The 12363-nt window shown below is 43.0% G+C and overlaps 1 protein-coding gene across 1 annotated transcript in view; it reads left to right on the plus strand.

Moving 5' to 3' along the window:
- LOC134753797 (uncharacterized) overlaps positions 1-12363 on the plus strand; it is a 32825-nt gene that overhangs the window by 15531 nt on the left and 4931 nt on the right. The window contains exons 7-22 of the mRNA XM_063689739.1: positions 4673-4885; positions 5906-6086; positions 6193-6267; positions 6374-6448; positions 6555-6629; positions 6736-6810; positions 6917-6991; positions 7098-7172; positions 7279-7353; positions 7460-7534; positions 7641-7715; positions 7822-7896; positions 8003-8077; positions 8184-8258; positions 8365-8439; positions 8471-8620. Of these exons, the coding sequence (XP_063545809.1) occupies positions 4673-4885; positions 5906-6086; positions 6193-6267; positions 6374-6448; positions 6555-6629; positions 6736-6810; positions 6917-6991; positions 7098-7172; positions 7279-7353; positions 7460-7534; positions 7641-7715; positions 7822-7896; positions 8003-8077; positions 8184-8258; positions 8365-8439; positions 8471-8620 (1519 nt within the window). The remainder of the gene's footprint in view (positions 1-4672; positions 4886-5905; positions 6087-6192; positions 6268-6373; positions 6449-6554; positions 6630-6735; positions 6811-6916; positions 6992-7097; positions 7173-7278; positions 7354-7459; positions 7535-7640; positions 7716-7821; positions 7897-8002; positions 8078-8183; positions 8259-8364; positions 8440-8470; positions 8621-12363) is intronic.

Below are 12363 nucleotides of genomic sequence, written 5' to 3' on the forward strand. Positions count from 1 at the left end.
CAGTACGGAGTAGATCTGTGGGCTAGTGCTGCGGATTGGGAAAGGCTGTTTCGGCTTCAAAAACGTGCCGTACGAGCCATAGTTCGCATCTCACAGACCGAGTCGGCGAAGCCTCACTTCAAGTCTTTGGGCATATTAACCCTGCCATCGCTGCTGATACTACAAGCGGCAGTGCACGCGCGAGAACAGTTGGATAGCACACCTTTGAGTGAGAAGAGCGAAACCACTCGCCGCTATGCGGTGCGTTCCACCCGAGTTGAGAGAAGACTCCCGGCCGTTTCACACAAGCTGGCCAAGTCAGCCAAACTTGTGCACGTCATGGGCCCAAAGGTATACAATCATCTACCCAACGAAATAGTTAACTCACACAGCAACCCAGTCTTTAAAACAAAACTGAAGAATTGGCTAATCGAGCAGGCTTTCTACGACCATAAAGAATTCTACTGCCATAATCCTACAAAATCAGATATGTGATATAATAACTTACCTATGTTAAAATCTACTACACTTTGTAAGTGTTCATTATGTTTATATTTTCCTATAACGTATAGGCAATAACTCGAATGACCTGTAACTTTTGTTATTAATAAATGATTATGATTATGATTATGATTATGATTATGATTATCCATACTAATATTATAAATGCGAAAGTCTGTCTGTCTGTCTTTCTGTCTGTATGTTCCCTCTTCACGTTGAATCGATTTAGATGAAATTTGGCATAGAAATAGGTTGAGTCCCTGAGAAGGACATAGGATAGTTTTTATTCCGAAAATCATCCCTTAAGAAAGTAAAAAGCGGGGTGGAATTGAGATAATTAATGAAGTGCCTGCTAATTTGTGTGCATAATATGCTCAAATTGAATAATTGCTATAAGACTTTCTCCAGGCGCTATTCTTACTCTAGCTGTGGTTACTAAGTCCACACAGACGAAGTCGCGGGCAAAAGCTAGCAATATTATAAATGCGAAAGTGTGCCTGTCTGTCTGTTACCTCTTCACGCTTAAACCGTTCAACCGATTTAGTTGAAATTTGGTATAGAAGTAGTTTGAGTCCCGGGGAAGGACATAGGGCAGTTTTTATCCCAGAAGTCCTTTAAGGGGGTTTAAAGGGGGGTTGGAAGTTTGTATGCTAATAAGCAGATTGGATAAAAAATAAGCTACGAAAATTACTAACTCCACGCAGACGAAGTCGCGGGCAAAAGCTAGTTTATAATAATTCTTTGATATCAAAATGAAATTGTGTCATAATACTCGAATTCCAGAGGCAAATTAATCAGAGAGACAAATAAAAATAAAAAACTGCAGAATGGCTAAACTTCGAATCGATATCAATCAATCAATCAAATGTTTTATTCGTGATAAACTTAAAACTAAAATTACATACAAAAGTATAACTAAAACTATAAGCGTTTATAAAATAGGTAGGAGTTAAAGTTTACCACGAAAATGGTCTCGCCTCAGCATAATGCTGACCCGAAGGTCAGCGCTGATCTTCCGGCGAGACCATTTTGGGCCACGATCGCAGCCGTACGACACGGCCCAACCGTAAGCTGAACGCAGCCTTTGCAGCAGCGACCAGCGCCATCTTGTCTACTGTCTATGGCAGTACTTGACAATGTCATTATTGACAACAACAAGTGTATAAGAATAAGAAATGGCTATGCCGTACAACGCGATAATAGTACATTATTGTCGAGGCTCGGAAGTAGCTACTTGCTGGCTGAGGATTCGTTTTAAACGGACGACCTTGGGAGTCCGTTTAATTGAATCCGAAACCAGCAAGTAGCCTTCCAGCCGAGTCATATATAGTGCTTTTCTCAAAAATGTGGCAATAAATACAAATATAATAGAAATATTTTACAGAAGCAACGTTCTTATGTATATATTTTCACAGAAAAAAGTAAAAAGATTTGCTTTGCCGCCTTTTTATTTTTTAAATTAAAAATAGAAGTGTATTTTTCTGCTGAAAATACGCCAACCTATTTGAGACACCCAAATAGTCGCGGTACCAACATTATAATAATAAGTACTGATCATCTGTTTGGCTCTTTAATGGACCCATGCCTTCATTTGATATGGCCACTTCAACTTTTAAAAAGTTTGGAACTCGACAAATAATGGAATTTGTATGCAACATTGCAGTCCCGAAATCGAGACTGCAATGTTTTTAACTTTTAATAGTACATTACTACAGAGGCCGGGAACTAAGGGGTTGCCGGCCGAATGCATATATACGGCCGAACGTAGTGAGGCCGGATAGTTATGAGGCCGACAACCCCTTTTCACGCCGATGTATGTATAGTGCTTTTCTCAAACATGCAATGAAATAAATAAAGAAATCTCCACGAAATCAAAGTTTTTATTCTAAAGAAACTAAAAGTAAACTAGGCACAAAATATAACTACCACCTACCTATCTATATCACACGTGTCGTATATTTTACACATGTAGTTAATCAATTTATTACACAAATGTTCAAAGGTATATTTATGTATCTTTGATTTTTCGCCTTGCATCCTTCTGACTGTAGTGTTAGTAGCCACATAACTAAGATTACATAGTTTTTTATGTTGATATTATGCTTCACATACATCGTTGCCATGGAGTATAATTAACAGGTATTCATTTAATATTTTCGTCGGAACTCATATTATACAATAAACAACGCACAATAAATCCAATAAAATAGAATTACAGATACACAATGAAAAATGTTCAACTTTACCTCCAAAACGATTAAAAAAACACCAACGCGTGTTTGAGTAGACATTTTTACTGCTAATATTTAAATGAAATATAGTTTATCAAAGGACTGTCTCATTTCAAACATAGACAGAGATAATCATACTATCTTTGTCTTACACTGGTACTAGCACCCAAAAGAAAAGGATGACTATAGTTTTTTTGTTCTTTTTTACTGACAAACTGGTTTGACCAACTATATTTTAAATCCGTATTTGTAGGTAAATTTGCAATTCAATATTATTGGAATTTGTTAATAATGTTTTATTTATATATTTTTGTAAATTCGATACAAATAAAACTGCAAAATATATTAATTATCGTTTATTGTTTTTTTTAAAGGGGTATTGGCAGAATGTAATTCCGAACCATAAGCAAATATTGGTTATAGTTTTTTTTTTGGCTGAATGCCATGATGCTGTGTCACAAATATATGTGAAATGGAAATTAAAAAAGAGCCACTTCCCGGCCTAGGCCTGCAACTTTGTATGAAATTTCATTACAGGCCCCTCGTCTAGCCGCGCCGGAGTCGTGATACTTCCCAGCCTAATATAAAGAACGTAATATCAATATTACATAGCATGTTTGAGAAAATTTTTTGACTGACCATAAACTACGCACTTCGCGACCTACTTTTTAATCGGCAACGTCGACTTTGCCGTCCATTTTTGAGAAAAATATATTGATATGGTGTCACAATAAGTAAAACCTTTACCTACATTAATGACTGCTGTGTTATCTTGACTTCTTTAATACTATTATACAATTAAAAACGTTGACGCAGGTAGCTTATATCATTTTTCATCACACTAGCTCAGTAAATGTGGAATTGCACGCAGGCTTAGCGGGAACTATAGAAAAGCGTTTTCCCTAGGGAGTTATGAATAAATAAATAAATAAATATTATAGGACATTCTTACACAGATTGGTCCCACGGTAAGCCCAAGGAGGCTTGTGTTATGGGTAGACAACGATATATATATATATTATATAAATACTTAAATACATAGAAAACAACCATGACTCAGGAGCAAATATCTGTGCTCATCACACAAATAAATGCCCTTACCCGGATTCGAACCCAGGACCATCGGCTTCACAGGCAGGGTTACTACCCACTAGGCCAGACCGGTCTTCACACGGTCGTTATGAAGTTTCTAGTATTATAATTAACATCAGTTTTTTTGTCTTTATACTTCATTTTTGTATCGCAAGTGTGATGAAAAACATTGTGTGTAACTCGGGGCGTAATAATATTGCAAACTCGAGTCTATAAATCGCTCTGGCGAGCCGTCGCGATTTAACTATACTCTCGTTTGTAATATTTAACTTACGCTTCATGTAGCACAATGTACTATAGTGTTACAAATAAATGTGTCGTTTTCAATCAAAAGGTACAATATTGTCGCTTGCCATAAGGACGCTCTGTCAGGTTTTTTGTATAAAGATATAATTAATTTTCGGCTTTATTCAATTCAATCCAATTATTTATTTCAGGCAAATGCCCATATAATTTGTTAGTAATACAATTGAATTAATCTTACTATGCTAATGTTAGTAAACACACATTAAATTACAAATAAAAATATTATTATTTATCTCCACGGGACTTAATCGCGTAACATAGTTTTAAAATTACCTCCGACGTTTCGAGGACGGCGTTGTCCCCGTGGTCTCGGAGAAGACTGGCTAAAGTTGACATCAACATCTTCTAGGCGCGCGAGTTTTTCGAACTACCCGCACTTGGTCTTATAATGAGTAAAAATCGTGAAAGTTTAAATAAAAATATATATCACATTTAACTATTTACATAATGAAGACTGTACTTTATGTTAAGCGACAATGTGGTATATTTTAATTGAAAACGTCACAAATGTAATAAACAGCTCACCACCCGCCGCCACTGACCGGTTGACTGCTTGTTTGCAGGACTCTCTCCTCCCGGGCGCCAAGCGCATGGCGCTCGACCTGTGCGTGCGGCGTGCGGCCCGCTCGCCCGCGACCGCACCCGCACCCGCGCCCGCACCCGCACCCCCGCGCGTCTGCGCGTGCTCCGGCGCGGGCGGCGTGTGCGGCGAGTGCGCCGTGTGGGCGCCGCCGCGCGCCAACCGCGCCGGCACGCAGGGCTTCCGCCCGCCCGAGGTACCATCACAGAATAAGTAATAGTATTATCAAAGATAGATATAACTCCGTAACAGATGGATACAGTCTAAGGAAAAAACGTGCCTCGAAAATCAACAAAATTTGATTCTCGTTCTGAGGGCGCTACTAGCTTTGGCTTACTGTCATATAGATAGCGTTGACGGTTTCGTTTGTTATTTAACAATTTTAACGCATATCAGTGAAAGAACATATGTCAAAATCATAAAAATAATTAATGCAAATAAAAAAATCATTTATCCATATTTAAATACATTTTATCGTATTTTTATAAATATTTATTTTTAGTTTTAAAGTGTGTCGACAGATGGCAGTGAATTTACTGGGGTTACAAAATTTACTATAACAGTACCGCTCTAGTATAAGTTACTCTATGGTATTATCATACAGAACGGCCACGCACCGCCCCGCCCCGACTCGAATTACCTCACCCCGCGACACCAGATTGACGGCAGTTTGCCGGCCGCTCAGTACTATTTTTAAGCAACTTACTCATACAATGACGCATGACACGTGTACAGACGTGCCGTTCACACATAGAAAAGCAAGTGATTTTTAGGGTTCCGTACCCAAGGGGTAAAAACGGGACCTTATTACTAAGACTCCGCTGTCCGTCTGTTTGTGACCAGGCTGTATCTCATGAACCTTGATAGCTAGGTAGCTGAAATTTATAAGTCATTAACCTCTCCCCCAAATTTAGACATGTTTTCGTGATTTTTAGGGTTCCGTACCCAAAGGGTAAAAACGGGACCCTATTATTAAGACTCCGCTGTCTGTCTGTCTATCCGTCTGTCACCAGGCTGTATCTCATGAACCGTGATAGCTAGACAGTTGAAATTTTCACAGATGATGTATTTCTGTTGCCGCTATAACAACGAATACTAAAAAGTACGGAACCCTCTGTGCGCGAGTCCGACTCGCACTTGGCCGGATCTTTTCTTTCTACTGACGATGAAATTCGATTTCGAGGGGCCAGGATGTTAAGTTATAAAACGCTTGCAGGTGTTCTTCAAATACCCCCACCAGAGCACGGCGGTGGACATGTGGGCCGCCGGCGTCATACTGGCCAGCGTGCTGTCCGGCAGATACCCGTTCTTTCGCGCCACAGACGACCTGACCGCCTTGGCCGAGATCACCGAGCTACTGGGCACTGCGGCGCTACAGCGGACCGCGCAGGCGCTAGGTAACTACACTATAACACCACATGTAATCATACATGGACACGTGGGCCGCCGGCGTCATACTGGCCAGCGTGCTGTCCGGCAGATACCCGTTCTTCCGCGCCACAGACGACCTGACCGCCTTGGCCGAGATCACCGAGCTACTGGGCACTGCGGCGCTACAGCGGACCGCGCAGGCGCTAGGTAACTACACTATAACACCACATGTAATCATACATGGACACGTGGGCCGCCGGCGTCATACTGGCCAGCGTGCTGTCCGGCAGATACCCGTTCTTCCGCGCCACAGACGACCTGACCGCCTTGGCCGAGATCACCGAGCTACTGGGCACTGCGGCGCTACAGCGGACCGCGCAGGCGCTAGGTAACTACACTATAACACCACATGTAATCATACATGGACACGTGGGCCGCCGGCGTCATACTGGCCAGCGTGCTGTCCGGCAGATACCCGTTCTTCCGCGCCACAGACGACCTGACCGCCTTGGCCGAGATCACCGAGCTACTGGGCACTGCGGCGCTACAGCGGACCGCGCAGGCGCTAGGTAACTACACTATAACACCACATGTAATCATACATGGACACGTGGGCCGCCGGCGTCATACTGGCCAGCGTGCTGTCCGGCAGATACCCGTTCTTCCGCGCCACAGACGACCTGACCGCCTTGGCCGAGATCACCGAGCTACTGGGCACTGCGGCGCTACAGCGGACCGCGCAGGCGCTAGGTAACTACACTATAACACCACATGTAATCATACATGGACACGTGGGCCGCCGGCGTCATACTGGCCAGCGTGCTGTCCGGCAGATACCCGTTCTTCCGCGCCACAGACGACCTGACCGCCTTGGCCGAGATCACCGAGCTACTGGGCACTGCGGCGCTACAGCGGACCGCGCAGGCGCTAGGTAACTACACTATAACACCACATGTAATCATACATGGACACGTGGGCCGCCGGCGTCATACTGGCCAGCGTGCTGTCCGGCAGATACCCGTTCTTCCGCGCCACAGACGACCTGACCGCCTTGGCCGAGATCACCGAGCTACTGGGCACTGCGGCGCTACAGCGGACCGCGCAGGCGCTAGGTAACTACACTATAACACCACATGTAATCATACATGGACACGTGGGCCGCCGGCGTCATACTGGCCAGCGTGCTGTCCGGCAGATACCCGTTCTTCCGCGCCACAGACGACCTGACCGCCTTGGCCGAGATCACCGAGCTACTGGGCACTGCGGCGCTACAGCGGACCGCGCAGGCGCTAGGTAACTACACTATAACACCACATGTAATCATACATGGACACGTGGGCCGCCGGCGTCATACTGGCCAGCGTGCTGTCCGGCAGATACCCGTTCTTCCGCGCCACAGACGACCTGACCGCCTTGGCCGAGATCACCGAGCTACTGGGCACTGCGGCGCTACAGCGGACCGCGCAGGCGCTAGGTAACTACACTATAACACCACATGTAATCATACATGGACACGTGGGCCGCCGGCGTCATACTGGCCAGCGTGCTGTCCGGCAGATACCCGTTCTTCCGCGCCACAGACGACCTGACCGCCTTGGCCGAGATCACCGAGCTACTGGGCACTGCGGCGCTACAGCGGACCGCGCAGGCGCTAGGTAACTACACTATAACACCACATGTAATCATACATGGACACGTGGGCCGCCGGCGTCATACTGGCCAGCGTGCTGTCCGGCAGATACCCGTTCTTCCGCGCCACAGACGACCTGACCGCCTTGGCCGAGATCACCGAGCTACTGGGCACTGCGGCGCTACAGCGGACCGCGCAGGCGCTAGGTAACTACACTATAACACCACATGTAATCATACATGGACACGTGGGCCGCCGGCGTCATACTGGCCAGCGTGCTGTCCGGCAGATACCCGTTCTTCCGCGCCACAGACGACCTGACCGCCTTGGCCGAGATCACCGAGCTACTGGGCACTGCGGCGCTACAGCGGACCGCGCAGGCGCTTGGTAACTACACTATAACACCACATGTAATCATACATGGACACGTGGGCCGCCGGCGTCATACTGGCCAGCGTGCTGTCCGGCAGATACCCGTTCTTCCGCGCCACAGACGACCTGACCGCCTTGGCCGAGATCACCGAGCTACTGGGCACTGCGGCGCTACAGCGGACCGCGCAGGCGCTAGGTAACTACACTATAACACCACATGTAATCATACATGGACACGTGGGCCGCCGGCGTCATACTGGCCAGCGTGCTGTCCGGCAGATACCCGTTCTTCCGCGCCACAGACGACCTGACCGCCTTGGCCGAGATCACCGAGCTACTGGGCACTGCGGCGCTACAGCGGACCGCGCAGGCGCTAGGTAACTACACTATAACACCACATGTAATCATACATGGACACGTGGGCCGCCGGCGTCATACTGGCCAGCGTGCTGTCCGGCAGATACCCGTTCTTCCGCGCCACAGACGACCTGACCGCCTTGGCCGAGATCACCGAGCTACTGGGCACTGCGGCGCTACAGCGGACCGCGCAGGCGCTAGGTAACTACACTATAACACCACATGTAATCATACATGGACACGTGGGCCGCCGGCGTCATACTGGCCAGCGTGCTGTCCGGCAGATACCCGTTCTTCCGCGCTAATATTGCTTTTGTCAAAAATATTTAATTCGATTTACCGATTTCATTGAAAAAATGTGACGTCACACCAGGGGCGGAGGGGGGGGGGGGTTGCCAAATGTGACCAAGTGTGACAAGAGCGGTCAAAAAACCTCGATTTTTGTGTGACGCAATTAATGGGTGAACCCTATTGAAAGTTTGTCATCTAGCTTATAGTGTACTATTTCATCGCACTTGCTCGAAAAAGATCTTATTTCATGCAGGTGTACTGAAGGAAAAGGCCTTTATTGTTCCCGCGTGAGTTATGGATTCTGAGCAAAAAAGCTATAACTCACTCGTGCGGTATAGCTTTCTTTTTTAATTTTATGTCACTAATTCATACGAACCAAGTAGGTATAAATGAGTTTTACTTTGAAAATACTGACGTTTACAAATTGTTAATTTTTTGTTTATGCTTTAAAATATTTAATTTGATTAATATAAATTTAAATTTCAAATATTTTTACTTTTACACATTTTTAAATTGTGGCTAAATGCCGATGGGTCTGTGTCTCCGATGCCTGAACTGCCAAAAAATTTCAAAATGGCGGACGAACGTTTGAAATGTCACCGTATTTAAGAATTATTTCGTTTAGTTTTTTTTCGCAAGTGTGATGAAAAACATTGTGTGTAACTCCGGGGGTAAGAATATTGTCACTCGAGTCTTTAATTCACTCTTGTACAATATTTCACTTACCCCCCACGTTGCACAATGTACCTATTTGACGACCGGTCTGTCCTAGTGGGTAGCGAGTAGCGACCCTGCCTGCGAAGCCGATGGTCCTGGGTTCGAATCCCGGTAAGGGCATTTATTTGTGTGATGAGCACAGATATTTGTTCCTGAGTCATGGGTGTTTTCTATGTATTTGAGTATTTATGTTATATATATATATATACACGGTGTAACATGAGGAAACCGAATAATTTTAACAGCATATTCCTGATCATATTTAAACACTAAAATGTCCTATAAACTTTTCTGTAATTCTCCTAGTTTCAGAGTTAATACCAATTTCAGAGTTAATTTAATTTCGTGTAAGATAAAATGTAGATTTTTGACGATGCAAAAGCGATCCAGCAGATCCTACTTGAATAAATTGATTTTTATCTTATCTTTATCTTTTTTTTTAAACCGGCCAAGTGCGAGTCGGACTCGCTTTCCAAGGGTTCCGTACATTACACAATTTAAACAATGTATCTTTTATGTGAAATGTCTTGAAAAAGCCCCTAGGGGTCGGATCAAAAACTAAGTAATTAAGTCCGACTCACGCTTGACATAACAATATACTAATCTATGAGCTTGACTGCACATTTCTAATAGGTTTTCCGGTGATCTATAGGTAAAGATCTATTTTGTGTATTTTTTTCAAAAAAAATTACCCAGTAGATTCGGAGATAAGGGGGGGGAATGGTAATTTTTGCCTATTTTCTTGAATAACTTCTAAACTGTTTATCTTAAAATTATAAAAAAAAAATTTGAGATTCTCACAATAAGCTCTTTCATTTGATATGTAACACGATATAGTTTGACAAACTTTATTTTTTAATTTTCTTATTTACCCCCCAAAAGTGGGCCCCATGTTTAAAATTAATATGTTTACGTTACATGTCAATCTTTGGGTCACAAACATACATACGTGTACCAAATTTCAACTTAATTGGTTTAGTAGTTTCAGAGAAAATAGGCTGTGACAGACAGACAGACGCACGAGTGATTCTATAAGGGTTCCGTTTTTTCCTTTTGAGGTACGGAACCCTAAAAAAACAAGTTTTTATTGTTACATTGTGCAAACGCATTTTTGATGGCGATGTTGCCACTATGGGACGTAGTGTAAGTATCCTTAATTATTGATAGATATCAAAAAGTGACAAGTCGTAACACTGTAAAAACTAGGTTTTACGAAAAAAAAAGTAAAAGTCCATTTTAAGTCACAAGTTTACCAATAACATTTACTATTTATGTATAAATACATTTAAAAAAATCAAAAAAAAAACCAAAAAATTTTTTTTTTTGCGAATTTCACCTAAACTCTTATTACATTTTTTCCTTCTTTTGGCCTCAGAATGGCGTGGTTAAAATCTTTCGGTTTCCTCGTGAACACCTTGTATACATATATATCGTTGTCTGAGTACTCACAACACAAGCCTTCTTTACCTTACTGTGGGACTTAGTCAATTTGTAAATTTTATATTAAAGGAAGAAATGGAAAAAGTTACACTTCCGGCAGGATTTGAACCCGCAACCTCCGCAATCCGTGCGTTGCTCTCCGTGCGCAATCCTGCCGAAAGTGTAACTTTTTCCATTTTTTCCTTTAAGGTGGTTCGACTAGGTTACCCAAAGCTTAAACCCCGCTAGATGGCGTCACTTTCGCAAATTTTCAGGTTTTATTTTTTTGTGGAATAGTGTTGGTATCTGTATACTTAAAAGTATGTTTAGCGCACTCTTTACATAAATATTGAACTATTATAATAAACATTGAATACTTCATTAGTGCAAAAAACACTTTTAAAGTCGACAGAGTGTTTCTGTCATGCTATTTCCTACTATTACTCACACATGCAAACAGTGTTTCCGTGATGCTTGTAGTAGACAATTTCATGCAGTGTAAGTATGCTGCAATGGCGTTGCGGTATGTTCGTGGAAATACGTGCAAGAGGATTCGGGTTCGAGACTGGTACGTCAGGGGTACTTTTTTTTGTCCTTTTTGTGTTATGTTTCTTATACCTTTTAGTCTTCGAATTCTTGTCCGATTCCGATATAACCGAAATATATTTCAGTGATATCGGAAACGGCTCTAACGATTTCGATGAAATTTGCTGTAAGGGGTTCGATCTAGCTAGGTCTTATCTCTGGGGAAACGAGCATTTTTGAGTTTTTACTTATGTTTTCTTTTTCTCCCAGATATTCAGTATTATTAATAAATTAGTTTATAACGTTTTATAAAAATATGTGACGTTTTGAACTGAAAGGTACCACATTGTCGGTTGTCGATTAGGTTGATTTCATTTTGAAGCTTTATGGAAATATGACAACAATAAGTAGGTACCCGTTTGGTTGAAAACGCCACATATATTGAAAACCTGACTTTCACAAATCTCACCTTTTTGGGTTCTTCCAACTCAGAAAGGATGGAGAATACTGACGATTCTTAGTAGCACTAGCCCAAGGAAGTCCAGGTTTGTAAGTGTCAGGTATCAGTTTTTTTTTAAAGCGCTAAATATAGTTCTACAAGTAAAGCAATCCCTTACTGCCCAGCCTCTATAGTATTTTTCAAACTGGAAGGGTACGATGATAGATTTCATCTCCATACAATTTATAACCTAATAATGCCAAATGTTGCAAAATTATATTGAATTGAGATCTATCATCGTACCCTTGCAGTTTGAAATAGTTATTTACGATACAAGTGCGGAAAAGAGAAAATTCGAAACGAGTGGCGACAGATTAAAACACGACCGCAGAGAGTGTTTTAAATCGACACGAGTTGCGAATTACCTATTCGCACGTGTATCGTACAACGTTTTACAGTACATATGGCCCTTTAAACTTTCGACATATGCATGAAAAGTGCTCTTTACGCACTAGGGCGAGAAAGTTGCACCATATGTACTGTAAAATACTTT

The sequence above is a fragment of the Cydia strobilella genome, chromosome Z (assembly GCF_947568885.1).
Source record: "Cydia strobilella chromosome Z, ilCydStro3.1, whole genome shotgun sequence".
NCBI lineage: Eukaryota > Metazoa > Arthropoda > Insecta > Lepidoptera > Tortricidae > Cydia > Cydia strobilella.